At 32.3% G+C, this 21,382-nt stretch overlaps 3 protein-coding genes across 5 annotated transcripts; all 3 read right to left on the reverse strand.

Annotated features, from left to right (window-relative positions):
- Positions 1-7,233: 7,233 nt before the first annotated feature.
- Positions 7,234-11,000, reverse strand: LOC101221322 (stress-response A/B barrel domain-containing protein UP3). Of its 3 annotated transcripts, none has more exons than XM_011654888.2 (11): positions 10,702-11,000; positions 10,506-10,614; positions 10,277-10,404; positions 10,050-10,189; positions 9,871-9,939; positions 8,953-9,091; positions 8,684-8,746; positions 8,557-8,600; positions 8,086-8,187; positions 7,964-8,000; positions 7,234-7,644 (listed from the first exon to the last, which is right to left on the reverse strand). In XM_011654888.2, the coding sequence occupies exons 1-9, from the start codon at positions 10,784-10,786 to the stop codon at positions 8,101-8,103; spliced, it is 864 nt and encodes a 287-aa protein (XP_011653190.1). In that variant the 5' UTR covers positions 10,787-11,000; the 3' UTR covers positions 7,234-7,644; positions 7,964-8,000; positions 8,086-8,100. The 3 variants fall into 3 exon arrangements, with proteins under 3 accessions (XP_011653190.1, XP_011653186.1, XP_011653188.1); XM_011654884.2 differs by having other exon boundaries at positions 7,959-8,000; XM_011654886.2 differs by having other exon boundaries at positions 7,964-8,187.
- Positions 11,001-11,439: 439 nt separating this feature from the next.
- Positions 11,440-14,350, reverse strand: LOC101211845 (general transcription factor IIE subunit 2). The gene is made up of 5 exons (XM_011654889.2): positions 14,106-14,350; positions 13,684-13,975; positions 12,988-13,119; positions 12,748-12,864; positions 11,440-12,026 (listed from the first exon to the last, which is right to left on the reverse strand). The coding sequence occupies exons 2-5, from the start codon at positions 13,939-13,941 to the stop codon at positions 11,700-11,702; spliced, it is 834 nt and encodes a 277-aa protein (XP_011653191.1). The 5' UTR covers positions 13,942-13,975; positions 14,106-14,350; the 3' UTR covers positions 11,440-11,699.
- Positions 14,351-15,318: 968 nt separating this feature from the next.
- Positions 15,319-17,699, reverse strand: LOC101212088 (40S ribosomal protein S10-1). Its single transcript, XM_004146481.3, has 5 exons — positions 17,540-17,699; positions 17,248-17,296; positions 16,859-17,138; positions 16,533-16,668; positions 15,319-15,726 (listed from the first exon to the last, which is right to left on the reverse strand). Exons 1-5 carry the CDS (start codon positions 17,540-17,542, stop codon positions 15,646-15,648), a joined length of 549 nt encoding a protein of 182 aa, XP_004146529.1. The 5' UTR covers positions 17,543-17,699; the 3' UTR covers positions 15,319-15,645.
- Between the last annotated feature and the right edge of the window lie 3,683 nt (positions 17,700-21,382).

Consider the following 21,382-nt stretch of genomic DNA (forward strand, 5'->3'; position numbering starts at 1 on the left):
TGCTCCATCCATATATATATATTTTTAAACATTCATCTACTTAAACTATCAGTTTTATGTATATTTTGATTTCGGTTCAATTTTAGTTGATATAATTTTAATTTTAGTTTTTTTCCAATAAATCTTAAATTTAGTTTTCAAGATTAATATCTTTTTTCGAACGGTCAAAATACTAATAAATAGTAAAACAAAATTTAAAATAACAAGGACTAAATTTAAGAATTCATGAAATTAAAAGTACATATATTGAAATTAAATCAACATCACACAGTATATTAACCAAAACAACGTTTTGACATATTTATTAGTGCATTCTTAAAAGTGTTTTTGTTGGCCTTTTTTAATCAAACACTTCCCTCAACAGGCTCTATTAAGTAGTTTTCATTAAACAACTTGCATCATCTAATGAAGGGAGAGTATAATACGAAGCTATCCCAAAAAGGAGATTTAAGAGAACAAGCATTAATTAAGAAAAGGTTAATTAGGTAGAGTAATTAAGTAGCAAATTAAGGAAAACAAGAATAATAATGGGGAATAATATGGAATAAAACACATCAAAGTAGTTGTAAAATTAAAATTGGAAAAAGGAGAAAATGGGTGGGAATTGGGTAGAACGTAACTTGCAATGGGATTTAAGAGATTAGTATAACCATAACCCAACACACACGTACACACACACACACACTAGGCAGCTGCTACCATACAAATTTTAGTGGTGAAAGGGAGTTATTGCTTTCAAGAACAAAGAAGCCAAGAAAGAGCCACACAACATTTGACAGACTTTTGCTTGCCTTTAAAGTGTATCCAAAACCCTAGCTAATTAAACCATATATCTTTCTTAAACCTAACTCCTTTCATTTCCTCTCCTCATTACTTCTTTTTCTTTCATATACTATTCTATTTTAATTCAAAGGATCAAAGAAAGAATTGGTTTTATAGATCTGTTCTTTTCTGTTAGACGTAGCTAGTTGGAGACTTGGAGTTCATGTTTTTACTCTTTTTAACATTGTTGAAATGCTACTTCTCATGAACTATACTTAGTATTACTTTAGTTGGCCACTCCAAAATCAGATCAGGTTGTGTTTGTTTCCAAGTTTAGAGAGGAGTTTATCTTTTCTTTTTCATTGTTCTCACTTTCTAAGTATATATATAGATTGGATAATATTTTTGTTTTATTTTTTCCTAATTCATGTTTTAAGAAATATAACTATACTTTTACGATAATAATTATTTGATTTTGAAAATTGTTTGTGGTTTGTTTACAATAGTTTTCATCTTTTATAAGTTTGAACTAAATTATTACAAGATGAAAGCTTAAATACTTAACTAAAAACTAAATCATTATCAAAATGAATATTTAATAAGTAAAAACTAAATGATTATGAAATGACTAATTGTTCTACTTCTTTCCATTTACAAATTTGTATATAAATTTTGAAAACAACAATAAATAAAGTGATAAAACAAGAAATATACACTTTTATTATTCTTTAAACAAGAAACAAAATGAAAAATGACAATATTACAAAGTGAAACTTCAATATTGTTTTTTGCTATATTAAAAAAAACGTTATGTCACTAAGTTTCATTAAAGTAATCATTTAATGAATGAATTTTGAATTTAATAATTAGGGACTAAATGATTAATTTCATGAAAGTTTTTTTTTAAAAAAAAGAAAGTTACTTATTATAAAACCATATTAATATGAAGTTCAAAAAAGGAAAAGAAAAAAAGAACAAACCACGGCCTTATGAAGCTAATTTCTCAATCCCATGTTGGGGATTTGGTAGCAGAAAGATAAGACCTCATGAAGATGCATTAATGAATTAGAGAGTCCCCAATGTTAAAGTTTAATCAACTTTATCAACATTAATGTCCCACCCTCATCTTCATAATTAATTTTATACAAAAACAACCCCACACACATATATATAGCTGCCCCTAACCCATTATGTTTTCCTATTTTTTGTTTTTCTCATCATATATAATTCATCCATCGGTGGAGAAGATACAAATTACACTATTCAATTAATTCTTCTACCACCACAATAGTTAAGATTAAAAGTTTAGTATCAACAACACAATTTGATGTTTGTTAATCTAAAGAGAAATTAAGTCGTTAAGATTTATAGCTACTTTGCTTTGATTGACATACAAACTTTTGCATTTAAATTACAAGAAGATCAATATGTGTGCAGTGCAATAAATTTATAGGATAGAAAAATTAAAAGGGAATTCAGTATTCATTTAATTTAGAAGAGCAATAATAAATGGATGAATGAGAGGAAATGGTGTAATGAATAGGAATCACATTTATATGTATATGATATATATAAATAATTACGTTGAAAAAACAACTAAAGGAAGAGAATAAATGAAATGAAATGAAATGGATGAGAAAGGTTTTGATGAGGCTCTCTCTATCTGCATGAAAGATGAAGTGGGAACCATAAGGGAAGATGATAGATAGCCATTATCAATTGCTATAGATGGATGGGTCCCCATCAACAACTTAATTACTACTCAATCTATGAATCCAAAACCCTACACCCATCTTTTATAAAATATTAAATGAGTGAAAAACCGATGCACAATTTTGATTCTGATAGCAAACGTCATATAAGTTTGATGCATGTGTACCTACAAAGTAAAATTCTCAACACATTCTAATGATTAAGTTATACGTGTTAGTGAGGAAAATGTTGAAGCTGATTTTATTGTATATATTTGAATGTATAGTGATATTCTATTATTTCTTTTAAAGGTCGAGTTGCTCTTTGGCTCGACTATCAAAGCATTGAGGTATTATAGTTCCCTTTTTGACATTTTGACTCGAAATCATGACAAATGATCCTTAAGTCAATCCATAACTGAAACCTCATTTTAATTTTTAAATTTTCAAGTGGCACACTTAGTTGTTGAACTTTCAAAATATTTAATTCTTGTTTTTTTAAAAAAATTAATAAAATACGATCGAATATTGAATATATTTTAAAAAGTTTAAAGATTAAAATAGAAATTGAAAAGTTTAAGAAGTAAAACGTAAAGGTTTTAAGGATGAAAATGAAAATTTAATCTAAACCAACTTTTCGAATGATCAAATAATTACAATTGGATCAGAAGTTCAAAGATAAACAGATGGGTAAAAGCTCCCTTTTTAGGCTAATTACATGATCATGAAGTTAATATATCAAACTCAAGAATTGATGATGATGATCTCTTTATCTTTATCTGAAAGATGAAGATTATTACACCCTTTTTTTGGGTACACCAAAACCCATTTAAATTATAACCTAAATTTTGGCATTAAAATGTAAGTAGATGGCAGCTGCCAAAACACAAAAGAAAAGACATTCCACCAATTCATCTTTTTTATTAACATCTCTTGGTAGAAATTATAATAATTATTACATCATTAAACGACTCAGTTATATCATTCATTTAGTGATCCAATTTGTATGCAGCAGTTATAAGTTTATGAGTTCAATTTAACGATCGAAAGTTTGATGATATAATTACAACTATTATCGGCAATGGACTTTGTAGTTTGCATTTTGATTTTGTTGGAGTCGTTGTAGTTGAGAATTAGAGGTGAGATTGAAGCTTTAAAATTAAGTTGAAACTTTTATTTGGTAGCTTTGTGGACTTTGTTGTTAAAGTACTGTCTGTCCCTTTCAAGTTGTTAGATATGGAGTTTTCTTTACATTTCCCTCTTTCTCTCTTTCTCTCTTTCTCTCTTGTGTGTGTTTGTGGTCTCTTCTTGAAGTTAAAGGTTGGATAGCATGAGAGTAGATCTTATTAATGTAGACATTTCATCTCATAATCTTGTTTTCTCTTTGACCAAATAAGATTTTTTTTTCTTCATTTTTTTACTCACAAAGATTAGGAAGATATTAATATTAATATTAATGGAGAGATTTTAATACTAAAGATCATGTGGTTGTTAGAGCCCACATTCAATATTTGAAGTCAGAAACATCGTTGGTTTATTGGAAAGACAACATCTCTGCTGGTTACGAAGTCGAGTCTCCATGCTGAACTACTACATGTGGACAAAAGCAGTTTAGATAAATAGAGATTTTTCTATGGATGACCCAAAACACTAGCAACTTTAGTGTAAGGTAATTTAATCTTAAAAAACAATTGAAAACTATCATTTTACTTACGTTATGGAGCACTCTATCATCGCCTAAAATGCATTGTTGCATTAGAAATGTCTCCCCCATGGTAGATTATTATATAGAGCACTTGCGTAGTTTAAGTTTTTAATTGCTAGTTGGTCAGATGTTGATTTGAAAAACTAACGATAATAATAATTTTTGAGTGAAATGAATTTTGTGTTAGGGATATGTTATTTAAAAAAATAATTTTAACTTATTTTTTTAGGATTTAGTCATTCGGCCTCCAGAAAAATAAGTCACTTTTACAAAAACAATAAGACAAATGAACAACCTTACAATATTTCATTCTTTGGATTTCAAACATTAAACTAATGGGGCAAGCTTGTTCGTCCCAACTAGTTATGTAGTTTGATGGAAAAATAGTTGGAGAGACCCGATAATACTTTGTTCTAAAAAAAAATTAATAGGAATGCAACCAAAAGTAGTCGATTCTGGCTATGGTACTTATATGAGTGCCAAGGTCTAAATCCTTTCTCATGGATATATATGTATATAGCATAACTAAGTATAAGTATAAATGCAATCAAAAGTTTTATAAGTGTCTCTTTTTTATATATTATATGGGGAGAAAGATTGAACCTCTAATCTTGAAATCGATAATGCATGTTTAAAACCAGTTGAGTTATGTTCATTTTACCAATGAGATATGACTCCTAGTGTATTTATCATGTCTCTCTACGAGCTTCGAATTCGTAGGCAAAGCCCTTTTTTATACTAGGTTATCCTCCATTTCGGGATTGGTTTTTTTGTTGTTCTAAAATGGAAGTGGTATTTTCTCATTTTTAAAGAAAAATGTGGTAAAAGATTTATAGAGAGGAAGTGTGAAAGCAAATCCATGGGGTCTTAGATCAAAATAACCTTAGATTCTTTGAGAACAACTCTTTATTGCTCTTGATTCTATGACATGTGAAGACTCTTTGTTCTTTAAAAGAATAGCAAGCAATTTTATTTAACTTCAACAATTTATTGTGATTAAAAAAGAAGAGCATCAATCAAATCTGTAGAAACTTTACAGATTTATATGGACAGTTGGAAACTCAAAACTTACATCTACCCTTATCTAATTAATATGCTACTTATTGCTATAATTAAAGTCTCGTGGCAATGGCCACTTTATTATACCAATTTTCTCTTTTATTTTCTTTTCTTCACTTTATCGTGACCTTTAATAACTAATGAAAAAGTAAACATCAATAGTCTGTCTTACTAGTTAGCTTGTGGATCTAAAAAGATGATAAGGACAATATATCTTTCTTTTTCAGTCTTTTTTTAATCTCTAGTTTACTATTTTTATCTTTGTTCTCATTTCATCTTTCATATCCATAATCAACTTACTTGGAACTTAAGTGGTGATAAACAAGAGAAAGCTGGGAAAAGGGGCCAGCAGAAGATGATGAGCGGAAGGGACAATGGAAGGTGGGCAATGTGTGTGTGGAAATGGTTGGCCCCAATCTCATAATAAGTCCTATAAGAAGGAAAAAACTGGAAGACAGAGTGATCAGAGAAAACGGGTCCCAAAGAAACTTACTTGTGAGTTGTGAGCTTCCTTGGACACTCCCATTGGTATTTGTTTTAGGTCCTTTTTGCTTCCATCCAAAGAGAGAGATATTGAGAGTGATTTATTAAAAAATGCCAGCCAGGAAAACTACAACATATCATACTGACAAAGCAGAAAAAACAATAGAGAGAAAGAGAAAAGATAAAAAGGAAAATATCTAGTGAAAATAACAGCAAATGAAATAAAGAATTCATATGCTTTGACAGCCAAAAAGTGTAACATCTCTTCACGTGGAAATCAATGAAATCTTAGACTTCACACCTTACACTTTTTACCTGTTCTAGGATGTAAAGAGATAAAGGGTTTATAAGTAACTCAGATCTTAACGAAATTTCATATCAATTTGCAGAAAACATATGGGTTTTGGATCTGTTTTGGGAGTGGAACAAAAAGAAACATTGATATTCAGTGTAGCAGAAACTTTTTGGGCGTGCCCCATGTGTAGAAGAACAAAATTAGCAGAGGTGACAGAATATCGGGAAGTTTGATTTTTCTCTGAGTAATATTTTTCTTGATTATATATCTTACTATGCCAAGTGCACGCTTGAGTTGAAAAGTTGTGTTAACCTTGGAAGCAATCGACACGTGCGATTTACCATCGACACCAAATTTTGCTTTCAAATTAGTAGTTTGTCATGACACAACAATAATTGGCATTGGTTTCCAACCGTTTTTATGAGTGTTACACAGCACAAACATTGGTGGAACTCAACTCAAGTATGACTAACATAGCACACAATGAATCTAGTGTGTATGGAAAATTTATCTTCGAATTCTTGGTTGCTTTTGAGATGAAGCAGGAGGAGAAAACGACTGACAGGCGACAAGAGCCATATGGGCAGGGGGTAGTTAATTAATGTGAAAAAGAAATGTTTTTCAGTGTTAGCTGGGGTGGGGCAGTGGGAGTTTCTTGACCAATTTGATAGCAAGTTGTTCTCATCTCACTAAGCTATTTATATTCTAACTTGGATTTAGAATTACAATTAAATGATTGTTAGTCAAAATAATCATCCGGATCTTAAACAATGTAGAGATTTAGGATGGGAATGTCCTGTTCTTTTATTGTTGGGTTTTGAGCATTATTTCATCCCCAGATAAATGTAAATCCCATAAAATGTTATCTTCATATAAATGATGCAGTAAACGAGGTAATATAAGAAGTTTGAAAAAAAATTCACTCTACATTACAGGATAGAAGCAAATTTTAAGATAGATACAACCATGAAGATAACAAATTTTTGGAAGTTAAGCCTACAGAATTCAGGGAAATCTTAACATAATGTAAAATGAAATGTTATTGATTACCAATCCTGCACTAAATTAAAATGATAAATGCAAAAGCACGTGATGTCCTTTCACATATATGAAATATATATATATATATATATATATATATATATATATATCGTATTTGCATGAAGTTCTTCAATGAGCTGCATTTAAGAACAAGAGAACTGATAGAAACGATTCAAGATTTAGCAGCAGCCTGAGTATTGAAGGAAACTGCCTCCTCTTTCAGCTACATTGATCCTTTCATTAGTCCAGACAATAACTAGAGCATATACTCATATTACCCTGGTGATTCTCTGTGTTTGCACAAAAAAAAGTTGAAAGCCTAGCGGGGAAAACATGTACCAATAAAGGTAATGGTAAATCATAAATACAAATATCGCATGGCTAAAGGTTCAGTATACAGATTTTTCTCAACAGCGGATTAAATATCTCAAGTTACTATCATATGAGTTGCACAAAATAGAAAAGTAGCATCCAGAACATGTATAAAATGGCCGCACCATCCAAGTGAGTGGGTGTAGAGAACGCTACAAGCTAGAAATCAAACGCCAGAATCTGTACCTCCTGATTCCACCTTCATGTCAGATCAATGGTAGCCAAGCCTGGAGGCCCTGGACACAATGAGATGGAGTTCAAGTCATTTAAAAGTTTATCATAGTTAGTTAAGTAGTTAACAAAATGAGTTGCTTGTCTATATGCAAAAAATTAAAGAGGTTTTTACATCATTTTTTACTTTCACCTAAGTTGTTGTATTGATTAGGAACAAATCCAAGTCCAGAACCTATTTCAGGTTTCCATAAACATAGAACAATTTCTAGAATACAATACAGTAAACCTATTTTCCAGATAAATTATGGTGAGATGAAGAAAGATAACATAGGGTGGATTAGGAAATATAAGTTAAAAATACAAGACATGAACATGCCTTACGCTTGTTAGGATATAAAACGAAATCTGGTGCCAAAACCTGCAACAAAGAGTTCACTCAAATCATATTGAGCCTACCATCTTCAACAGGTCACTTGGGATGGATGATGTATAGGGGAACAAACCAAAAATATTCCTTGCTACATGATCTCCGTCCCTACTGGGTCAACAGAGAAGTGAAGAGCCACTGTCTTCTGGATGATTGGTTGGAATTTAGATTTCCATATCTAGTTTCGAAAAGAAAACTGATTAGAACATCTACTATAAATATAACAGCTACGTTGTCATATTCAAGCAACTTCTCAGACGATTCAGAGAAAAACATAGCTAATACACATAATTTGAGGTCAAAACATTAGTAAGTTTCGGTGCATACAAATATTTTTATTTCAAAAAAGAAAACAATAAAATAAAGGAATTGGTAGAATGTAGAATCAGGAGGTAGGAGCAGTTGTAAAACCCTGTGGGTGTATTACAGAATTCAACGATGAAGGAAGATATTTTAAAAGCACAAACGGATGGTTTCACTAACAAATTGAGTTAAACAGAAAAACCAAATCAGCAAATATGATAACTTAATCAATGTGGTTTCTTACATCTTTGTATTGTGAGCTGCCTGTAAATATCTCGAAGGCATTGACTGCAAAAGAAGTTATATTGAGGTGAGGCCACTAAAGGACTCATTGATGGATATAAAAGAAACAGAGTCGCACAAGTGCTTACTTGACCGAAATCGTATAACAACTCCATGTGTGAATTCCTTACAACTAGGATTAAAATTTAAACCTGATATGAATTCAAAACATAAAAATCACAAAAACTGATATCTGAAAAGAATAACTTATTTGTACAAGTTAGCAAAAGATGATCTCATCACGTATTTTGGGATGCATGTCAATAGTAATTTACGTCAAGTTCATTCTCGACAGCTATAGTAATACGAGTTGATATACCTTTCTAAATTTCAGAATGAATTCGATATAAAAGTATACCTTGAGTAAACTGGACAATTAAGGAAGGATTATCAATTGTCAGTCTCTCGAGAGAATTTAATGCATCTTCTAAAGGTTTGCCAAATGAATCTTGACGAAATTTAATGAGAAGCACAAACTCCACACCATAATTGAACTCCTGGCATCATCAAAGCTCTTAACGACTAAATTTTTTAAGGTATTATCAACTCCAAATTTCCAAAGATCACTAGAAGGCATAAAACTGATAAGGAAACAAATTCTACTGTTCAATATAAATTTACCCAGGAAGGCAAACTCCCCCTTATGCATGACATAGTCAACATCTCAAAGCAACAACTTCACAAAACCTCAAATTAACATTACACAAACAATCAGGTTTTTAATGCCACAGATAATAGTTTGAGGAAACTAAGATTATTATGATTTAGAGGATTTATCATTCCAAAAACATTCTGCTTTCTGGCTTTACCACACAAGCAGTTCCTTCAAACACCTAGTCCTTAGTCCCACTATTCTCATACTATCCTCCTTGAATTTCAAATTTGGCATATTGTATCAGTCACAGAAAAAGAACATAATAATAGAAAAAAGAAAAAAGAAAAAAAAACTAACTTCGTCATAATTTTCCTGAAAGAGGTCTATTCAGCAACCCAATTCAGCTCGGTATATCAAGATCAAGGCTCTCCTCTCTCTAAAGATTGTGATACTCCCCTACCCCAAGTCAAATAAATTCTCACTCTAAAATACGTGATTTTGAGTCTCCCAAAAATCTAGATATTCAAGAAATAAAAGCTAAAAAAACACATGATATCAAACCAACCTAAGCAACATTCATCAATGAACTAAATAATGGCATACATCACAATAAGTTTGGAACCTAGAGATCTAAATTTTTTACCCAAATATCATAGCAAGAAAGTTAGATAGGGTCCAAACCTCTCCTTTCCGAAATATGGGAAGCATGTCATCTTCCACCTCTGATTTATAATCTACATGAACCAGTCCCTGTCATAGACAACAAAACCCATCCATGAGTCAACCAGATAAGGCAAGACTGTCTTGGGAAGAAAAAGAAGATAGATTGAGAGTATTGGTAGTTACATGTTGAGGCATACATGACAATAAGGCATCACATGCTCATTTAGTACTCGCAAGTAGAAAGGATTCACATAGAATTTTTCAAGGTCTTCCTTACTTTGGAAACGCATATACACACCATGGGTATACCTTTCATTATTTTGATCACAAGCACGTCCTGCAGAATTCACAGGGAAGTAAAACTTCACAGCAAGTTCTGAACGTTCCATAGTTATAATAGAAAGCAAAAGTACCAGAAACTCGCCTAATGAAACGGCCACAATGCCCCTCATTTGATACTGCGTGGTATAGAGATAATCGAGCATATCATTCTCTTCTTCTTCAGAAATATTTTCCTTGGCTTTAAGCAAAGAAATGTGTTCGAAAACCTTTCTACATACAATATGAAAAATATAAAAACTTGTAAAATAAAACCCTAGAACAATGCATCACAAAGAATGAAAATGGATATCAAATTTAGGGCAGGTTTGAACCTTTTCTTCCCCACAATGATGGTGGGATTGTGCTCCCCAGAAGCTGAAATCCTGGACATTGATTCATATCGTCGACCCACCGGCGATTTAAGTTTAGGTGAATGAGAAACTGCAGCAGAAAATTCAAGAGAGAACAGTTAGTTCAAAGAGGAAGAAAAGGGAAGGAAACCCAGGATTGTTGGAAGGGATATCTCACCATTGAAGGAGAGGTGGGGGGAAATTGAAGGGTTTGAGGGAAGAAAGAAGAAATGGGGGTTCTGGGAGTAAGCTTGAATCAGCATTGCAATGGTAAACAAGGAGTCTCTCTATCTGAAATTTCTTGGGTTAGTTGAAGTTTGAGTATCAAGATCCTTCATTTGATAGCCATTGATGAGAAGCTATGGAGCAGAAGAAACGGGTGGACTACGAAAAACAACAAATTGGCGCCTTAAGTTTTTTGGCACCAACCCAACACCATGTTCATCAAATCAGGACCCTTTGATTTTACAAGTCTGTTGGACAAATTCATGCCTTTCTGTTTGATGACGTATAAATATACCAATATATGTATAGTTTGTTGGTGTATTCTGATTTAAGCAAAATATAAATTTTATACATTTATGGCGAGCAGAACATTAATCGAAATGGATCATCGGTTTTCAAAGTCCTAATATTTGTTCTAATATTTTAATTCATGAATGTCTTTAACTAATTGAGTTAAATTAATTCTATTATTTCACAAGACCGCACCCTAAGTTTGTGAATCTAAAATTCAACCAAACTAATCATTATAAGCTTTAAAACAGGAGTGGCGTGGAGAATTCATTTTAAACTTAGAACACACCAAATTGAAGTGAAGAGTTCATTTAGTCATTAGAGTATAACCTCCTTCAAAGGACAGGTCTGCGGCAAAGCAGGGGATAGAAGTGATGTTACACGTATCAATTTGAAACAATAGAATTCAAAAGTTGGTATATATGCTAAAACTTCTAATACCATATATCTAGTTTAGTTGAACTTATATCTTACATTTCAAATTGTTCAATTAATTGATGTAAACAAAGAAGAGTAAATCACAGGAGCATTTCAATCTATGATGAGATCATGGAAAACAAATAGCAATACACCAAACAGAAGGCATGATTGAATCCTATCTACAGAGTCCATGAATTATCCATACAAACTATATTGTTGCAGGCCAGTCTATACGGTTCTCTAGTTTTTGAAGAGCTCGGGTAGATGTGCGTTAGTGAGCTTAGTCCTCTTGCTGATTTCTTGCTTCTTCTTCTTCGGCTTGGGTTTTGAGGATGCTACGTGTTGTGCGTTGGCTCGCCTCTTTGCCGTGTTGGTTGCAGGCTTCATTCCATTCTTCTGCAGATCCTTTTCGACATCAAGCATGTCACGAGGTAATTCGATCTCCCGAAAGAGCTGCTTCAGATCATCGTCTACCTTGATTTGAATTCGTGGGTCATTTGGGTAGGCAATATCTTCTTGTGAATCGAAGTTTGAGAGAAGCCAAACCTGGCCTGAGGCTTTTAGGGCCTAAACAAACAAGAGAGGAAAATAAAATGTAAGCTAAAAACTAAAGTTAACGGACTCTGTTTTCCATTCATAAACAAAGAGTAAAGCCGTGTATTTTCCATTCACTATATAAGCAAAGAAGTTGTAATAATTTTGAGGGCCGGTGATCAACTACAATTTGGATGCAACAACCCCAAGTTCAATACTTCCTTGAGTATATTCTTTTCAAAGAATTGTAAATACTTGTCAGACCTTAAAGTTTTAGATTGAGACATTACGTCTCATTAGTCTCAGATTGGCTCCTCTTGTTGAATTTTCTTTTTGTTTCCTCCTCTGAATTAGAAAAACAATTTGTATTTGTTTTGACAAGACTATAAATCATGAGTTAAATCCTTCAATTCAAATTTCAGCTGCTATTTTGGGATAGGAATTGTTGGATGAACAAAACCTTCTAGTCTATAACAGAAACCAAAGTCTAACCAGGAAGAAAATAGAATAGACTTATTGAGGCATAGCATGAACAAGAACCCTGAACATCGACATAAATAGTGAGCAAGCCATATAGACATTTGATGTCCAAAAAGCCAATACATTAAACTTTACAAAGGTTATTTTGCTGAATAAGTTATATTAATGATAGCATCATTCAAGAGTCATTTGTTATTTTTCACGTTTTTGCATTCAAAATTGGAAAAAAAAATTAAATATATATATATATATATATATATATATATATACATACTTGCAAGTCCTCCATAACGCTTGGATAAGCATCCTTGAGATCAATGACAGCAATGCCTTCTGGAAATTTTCGTACCAAGTAAAGAAGTTGATTCTTATCCTTCAGGTCATGCTTGGACTGAAAACACCAAAAACGGAAGGGAAAAAAAGGAGTGGAAAAATGTCAACCTTAAGGTTCAAAATTTTAAACCAAATAAGTACAAGGATGTAAATAATAAAGGTATTTGAGAATATAAATTACCTTGTATGAGAAACGCCTCCCATCATAGTGCACCTTTGGGTTATTCCGCAGACTATCATAGACAGCCTTGTTGGAATTTATATCAACATAACATGCTTCATTGATTTGCTCAGGTGTAAACGCTTGCCTTGTCTGTTAACATGCACAATAAGCAAGCGGTAAGCTTGTAACATATCCCTAAGGTTCCAATTCACTAACAGTAAGTAGAAAATGCATTTCAGTAGGCCTTCTTTTTAGCTTTTTTACAGCCAATTGAAAATCCAGAGAAGATTACAGGGAAGGGATTAGATTAACATATGTAATTCGGATGTAAAAATACAATCTTGCACCAACACATGTAGGCAAAACAACCACCCAAAAGCCACTCAAGAGGGTCCTGGCTCCTCTTGCCATCTAATGCCAATCACAAGCCTCACTACCTGAAGAAGTCCTCATTCCAGCAAAATCCCCCAGTTAAAACGGTATCCATTAAAAAACACACATTCAACTTATGGAACTTGGACAGAATAAAATGCAAAATTTCAGCAGCATAAGGTCTACACGGCTCAAATCAATACACGGTCCATTAAATCCTATCCAATACAAAGCCTTACATTGAAGAATCCGGTCAAACACAAGAAACCAAGTACAGCAGATTAGATAGAAGGAGAAAAACAAACGGGGAAATATAAGAAAGATGGAGTGATGGATATGAACCTCCAGCAGCAGGTCAATAACCCTCTTGATCTGAGCCCCGACTGGAGACTTCCTTATGCTGTTAATATGTTGAAGTCTCTCAGTGTCATTTGAAAATTTTACAGCAGGAGCCGGAGGTCTTGCAATGGAAGCAGCAGGTGCAGGCGTAAACTTGGGTGTAGACTTGGATACAGACTTGGATGCAGCAATGCCAGACAAGGTACTCTGACATCGTTCTTGCTGTTTCTTAAACCTATCTAATTGTTCTTGCAACGCCATTAAATCCCCTTAAGAGTTTCAATAATTCTCAACCCTAACAATCAAAATAACGACAAAGATCATCAAAATAGATTCAACTAATAAAATAAAATTGCCAGGCGTCCCATCAAGCCCAACACACAATTGAAAATACCCAGAAAAGAAAAGGGTATGTAGTAAAATACCAGAAATTGCATCGGTTAGATAGACCGAAATCAACCGCCGTGAATAAGACGACGGTGAGATGGGTGGTCGATGTCGAATGATCTGTAGTGTACGTAATGGAGGTGATTGTTGTATGGAGTTGGGTTTGTGGAGGTATGGAGATCGAGAAGAATGAATTGGAAAAGCGCGAGGGAGAAAGCTGAGGAACGAGTGCGTTTGAGGAAGGTTAAAATCAGAAATGGGGTTAGGTTCTTGGAAAGAACTCAACTTCCATTTTGGTACCTCAGTTTTAGAATGTTTATACTTTGACCCCTATATTTTCAAATATTGCAGTTAAGATCTAATTTCATTTAATCTCTCTATTTCTTTTTTGTCTTTGCTGTTTCAAAGTGAATCTTTTTTTTTTTTTTAGCCAAATTTAAAATAAAATGTAGATAACAAAAAAACAAATTTAGAGGTGATAAGAGTATTTTGTAAAATTAATTTTAAAAAAAACAGATAGTTACATCTTTGTTTTAGTTTTTTGTTTCTATGGCCACATTTCCAAACTTAGCTTTAGACTCATTTTAAACTTTTGATTCTCTCATGATTGCTCATCCATGGTTGTTGGTGCACGTTAAGCTCTGCATTTTCTCATTGATTGTTGTCATCAACATAACGCCCATGAAGATGTAGTTTGAACCTATCTATTGGAATTAGGAGTTGGAGATGGAAATGTATGTTTGTCTAAAAAAGATCAAGTTAGTTTGCCACAATCCAAACACACTGCTCTCTTTTCATTATTAACTTACAAATGATAACTCTGCTAACCTTAACCTACGCTTCCTTCACCATGAGACAGAAAGTGTTTTGGAGCCATTGTTCGTAATCGAAGCGGTGAATTTATGGTCAAAATATCATTTTTGTTGGCAATATTTTTTAATTTACAATAAAAGCACACAGTAATCAATGAGAAAGACATACCACGATTTTAATAACAAAATTATTCAAAATATATAATCATTTATTGGTAAATATTTACACGAGGTTACTATTTAAAAAATATGTATATATGATTAAAAATCATTTAATTAATTACAAAAATATTATGTTAGAATAGCAATCAATAACAATACTTACAGAAACATATAAATCTCACCTATTAAATCAATTCATGAGCCAAAGAAAACTTATAAATCTCACTTTTGCATAAACTATTCCATATGCATTCTAGGAAAAAAAAGAAGGCACATATGGAAGAAAATAGTTTAATTATAATTATAAGAAATTGATTAAAATGCTTGTTCCCTTTTTCCTGAGACAATCAGACTTCAAAAACATTAAAATTTAAATCTTGCTAAAATGGTACAAACGATAATAAGGCGCTCAAAGAGAAGAACAAAATTTATACTTGAAAAACAGTAGTTCTTGTAAACTTCAATTTGCACAATGAAATTTTGAATTTATAAAATTCCCATAAGCTAAATGAAAGGGGGGGAAAAAAAAGCTAACAAACTCTTCACTCAAGCTGCTAACTCGTTCCACTGAAAATTCATTGAACTGCTTGTATGACCATACTTTTCAAGGAAGGTTTGAGCTTGGTGCAGCTCCTCCGCCGTAGCTACCAGCTCCACGGCCAAAACCTGGCCTTCCACCAGGACCCTGAGAAATTTTCAGGTATGACACAGCAATCAATAAACAACCAACAAACGACAATTATAAGCTCCTTTTATAAATTAACCGAACTTTCATCTAGAGCACACATCAATGACTATCATAAAATTCAAATTCATTCAAAATGACTTCATCATCAACCATAAAATACCTTAATCAGAATATCATTTGGCACAAGGATGACATACTATGGGGCATTAAAGTTCCAAATCTAGTGACATTTCTAATATTTCACCAACCCATTTTTCTATCACTTTTTGTTTTTTCTTTATATCAGCAAATGTCCGAACCAGCTTACGTGCACCTTGACTAAATTAAGCCACAACCCTCCATGGCTCATGCTCATCTAATACCTAAATAGTAAATGGTTTAAATATGCCTAACCAAATCAGTAATCACATGGGCCCTAGAAAACCATTAGACTGCAAATGAACAGAGAACATGGCGTGCAAATGCCAAAAAAAAAAAAGACCTACTATTAAATACGTAAACTAGGTTATTAGCAGACTAGTTGATTAGGAAGCACTTTTGGAGGAAAGTATCAAAGATGAAGAGACTAATCTATGACTATGAGATGTCATTCAATCGATTCCATTGCTTAACCATCTTACTGACCAAGGCCATAAACTTGATAAAATTCTAATTAGATATATGAGCAATGATTGCACCGCTCTTAATAACGTTCTTCAATAACCAACTCCAAGAGAAGTACAAAACCAGTAGAAAGCAGCATTTTTATGCAGAGAGCATCAACCATATTACAGAAGCCACTATGGAGATAGTATAAAAATTACCCCAAACGAAGGTCTGTAATCTGCAGGAGCTCCTCCTTTGTCACCACCAAACTCACCGCCAGGTCCACGAGGACCTCCACGGTAACCATCACGGTCACCAAACCTCCTCTCACCACCCTCAAAACGAGGTGGACCCCTAATTCATAAGAGTTGCCACAAATCAATAACACTGCTAACGAGAATCAATACAACTTAGTAAATAATTAAAAAAATGCAATTACACAAACAGCTACTCAAATAAGCCCTTGTTCTTATATATGATACATTATAAATACACATCAATTTCTAAATTAACGACTTGAATGCACTATAGATATAGTTTATACCGTGGACGATCGCCGGGTGGTCCGCCAAAGGGCCTACCAGCGGGCTTAGCTTGTTTCTTCAAGGTAGCAGGGACAATTTCAGACGGGAGATTGAGGTAAGTCCTAAGAAACTCAATACCATCATTGGTGAGGTACCAGTAGTAATGCATCCAGGCAAATGTCTCGCGCACATATTCCTTGGACTTGAAGCTCTGCATCAACTTAATAACCTGCAAGTTAGGCACGTCGATTTCTGGGTGCTTGGCCAAATTGTAATCCTTCTTGGCATAGCAAACCCCCTCTGAGAATAAAATAGTAACGAATAAATAAAAACAGGGGAAAATCCTCAAATCAGAAAATTGGAAAGAAAGAAAAACACTAGATTGAGATTGATTTGAGTTTGGTTATACCTTGAAAGAGATATTTGGAGATTTCCCTACGGTTCTTTTCTGAAATAATCTGAAGAAAAGAATCAAATGAATATGAGAAACCAACCACTAATCCCTAACATCGCCATCTCATACGAAATAAAACTTGACCCACTGCAGCAATTCAAAAATACACAAAAGGGCAGCAACTCCCACCCCCAGATCGATTCCTTTTCAAATACCCCATTACTCTATGACGCAGAAAACAGAAACAAACACAAACTAGAGACAGTTATAGAGGAAGCGAGTTGAAGAAGAAGAAGAGGAGATGTACCATTGTTGAAACTCAGCAAGTACTGAAGATAGTAGCAGAAAAGGGAAGAGGCGCGAAGAAGGAGAACGGGCAGGTGTAAAAAGAGAGGGAGTGAGCAGCCGTGAAAAGAGAGGGAGGATGAGGTAGCGGCTAGGGTTTGTGGGTGTTGAGTGGGCCAATGGGCTACGTTGGATTTGGGCCGATGGGATTGGGCTACTTATGGGATAAAGTAGGGAGATGGTTGCGAGGCACACGTGTCATAAGATGGCGAAAAATTAAAATCTTCGGATCGAAATCCCGAAATTTTGAAAATTTCAATTGAAATCTACAAATTTCTCATGTGAATTATTGTCCAACAAAAACTTTCAAAAAAAAATTTACTATTAGGTTTTTTCCCTGAAACATATTTTGTTTTAAATACAATAGTGTATTTTCAAAACATTAAAAAATATGCTTAATCATAAACTATTTATACCTCGTTAAGAAAAAAACAAAACTTACCTCAAAACATCTTTCCACCCTAATTGAATTTCTTTTTCCGTATTTCAATCCTAGTCTAATGTTTTTCTATTTTGTTCTTTTTTTTCCGTTCTTCTTTCAATACCATGTTACTCTATTTCTTCGTTACCTTGTTACTTAAGCATTACAAAGTTAGTTGAGTTTAATCTATACTACATTAGACACAACTTGATATTTATATAATAATTTTAAGAATAGTAAGGGGACGAATAATAAAAAACTTTTGGTCATTCTTGCATTACTTTTATTTTTCCTATTCTACCACTTTTAGAGAGTAGTAAATTAGATGAAACAATGGAGTACTAAAATTAAGAATAATTTATATAGCAATATTTTGATTGTTATTGGTAATTGGTATAATTGGAAGTATGGATAAAAGAGAGAGAATGGTGGGAGTTTGGAAGTTAGAAAAGATGCAAATAATTAGAGGCCCAACCCAACCGTTGATATGCCAATGTCAATAGTACTAACACGCATCCACTTCTTCCTTTGTCGGATTTCTCTATTCCAATTATTCTTCTTCTTCTTCTTCTTTTATTTTTCTATTTTTATTATTTTCCTCTCACTTTCTAATATTCATTTTTAGATGTCGGTATCCATAATAAATAAATAGATAGAATTAAAAATCACCTTTTTTTTGTTTTTTGTTTCCTTCAATTTTAATAATGTATTATCAAGTTATAATTTTAGGTATTAATCCTAAAATATTCAATATATATATATATATGTGTGTGTCAAATTCCCCAAGTTGGTTTATCAAAATTTTATTGTAAAACACGTCCTTAACTCAACTTGTTAGTTCTATGACCTTCGTAACATTTGTTTGGTGTACATATTAGTGTACCAAGTAAACTTGTGTCATTGAAGCATAGGTTAATCAATCCACAACATCATCTAAAATTTTGTTATTTAGTGTAACGAAAGATAAAAGATAAAATTTCTTATGGGTAAGTATTTGAACTTTTGGTATACATTGGATAAATACAAACTTTAAAATTTAAGATTATTATTTTTTATTTGTGGGTATTAGTATTGTTTAATTATTATTGATTTTTCTTTAGCAAAATGGATTGCTATATGACTTGCCTTTTACGCGTTTGGTGACGAAGGATGTGTGATGTATATGATAAGTATATGTATGCACTAAAATCACACTCATATCCTTTTACGCTATCATTTTCTCCTCCTTACTTCAATTGTGTTATATAATTTGCTTTTCTAGTCTAAAAACTAAAATAAATATGTACATTTTTTTTAGAATAGATATGTAATTATTGGCCTACAGATCATTTGGTTAGAATAAAAACGTATTCATTTAAATTAAATATAGTAATATTATTAATGTGGCTTACATGCATGATATATGTTGTCTTATCTTTTGGATCGGTCACCTCTTGCCTCATTCAAGTAGTTCTTTTCTTTCCTATCAAGAAACTCAATTAAGTTGTAGATGGAAAAACTGTGTTATCCTTTATTGTTTTATACAATGTTAAGATTTGATTGTATAATTACAAAAATAAATTTTATAGAGAATATGATCTAACTTCAAGTTTTCCTACCAATAATTACCTTTAATCTGACTTTTGACGATTAAAATAATATAAATAATGAAAATCTATTTTTTAATAATTTACCATTAAACAGCAAAAATGAGAGTTGGAACATAACATTCCATCCCCATTAATAAAAATGATGTCTAAGTTTATAATTTCAAATTCTCATGCATAGATATATATCTATATAAAGATTATCTTAATTCTACACATTTAATGATTTAACTAACCCTAATAGCTAAAACAAAATTAAAACTTGTATACACATACATTACCATATTTATAGTACTTGAATGAATTATAATGGGAAAAAGAATGAGTTATAAGTACTAAAATCACATAGGTATGAGTGATTGATAGAATTAATATAATGTACATATATGTATGACATTGAAGACCCAACTCCTTTACAAGGTGGGACTAAAATGGTGACCCTACAGCTTAAAAGTTTGTCCATCTTTGATCTTCATTTAAATTATAATAAAATGATCACAATGTTATAGATGGTGTCTTATTTTCAATTCCTGATATTTATTTATTTTACAAAAATCTCACAATCAACCAAGCTATTTTTATTTCTTAATTTTCTTAAAAAGAACACTAATTTTTTTTTAAAATAAGTAAGTTGCTTGTTTTAAAATTAAAATTAATAATTAAGTGAGTATTGTGAATAATATAGTAACATTAGGCCAAAAAGGTGTCATTGTATATATATAATACACATACATAGACCATCATAAAAAACGCGGTTTGTTCAAAATTTTGTCAATACATGTGTGTGTGGCAGTAAAAAGTTCTGACCCTTTTGACAATATCTCAATTTTCTTCTCTACTATGTAATTATTTTAGAAGATTGTCCACCTAGTATCAAAATTTGTCGATTTAGTCTATATCACGGTATCATTAATAGACTTTAATAGTTATATCTAATTGTCAATGTTAAATGATGAAAGAAAATATTCAGATTTGATAAGTTGTACTCGTCGATTAATTTTTTTAATGCACTCAATTGACGATATTTTGGAAAGAAAAAACAACGTAGTGGTTATTTATTTTGCTAATTATATTTGTTCGTGCAATTGAGAAGGGTGTGATTCTTTGATTGGGTTTTCTCTGTTTTGTTGAGGAGAGTTTGTGTTTGTGGTTAGCTGAATTAATTAAATTTCGTCTAGAAATAAAACTATATGTTAGTGGAAAGTGAGACCATTGACATAAAGAAGGAAAAAATAGAATGGGTTGGAGTGAAGTTTTCAAAGAAAGTTTGATGAAGATAAGAGGGAAAGAGAAATAAGGTGAGAGAGAGAGAGAGGTGATGGGGACAGAAAGCAGTGGCTGAAATTTCTTGACCAATTGCTCGATTTATGGAGCTTTGAGTTTGGGGCTCACTTTGATTATTAATCATTAATTACCTTTTTTAAAAAAAATGAATAGTAAACATGTTTTTTCTCCCCAATTTTTCTTATTTTCTTAGTTCTATACAGAAGTCTATGGTGTTTTGTAAGTTTGTTATGTACTGGGTAATTACAAAAACATGCATTTAATTATTGCTAGTGATGTTTTCTTGACGAGAGTGACAAAGCTTGAATCCATTGAAATTGTCATATATGATTTCTCTATTCGTTAATATACTCATATCCTAAACTTTTAAAATGTATTCGTTTTTTTAAAAAATAATATAAATATAACACACCTACACATATGTATTTTTTTTATTAAAAAAATTATAAATGTTAAATTGGATTTTAAATTTTGTAATTTTGAAGGGTTAGTTTTAATTTTAGAGCTTTGGATT

Source organism: Cucumis sativus, chromosome 4 (assembly GCF_000004075.3).
Source record: "Cucumis sativus cultivar 9930 chromosome 4, Cucumber_9930_V3, whole genome shotgun sequence".
NCBI lineage: Eukaryota > Viridiplantae > Streptophyta > Magnoliopsida > Cucurbitales > Cucurbitaceae > Cucumis > Cucumis sativus.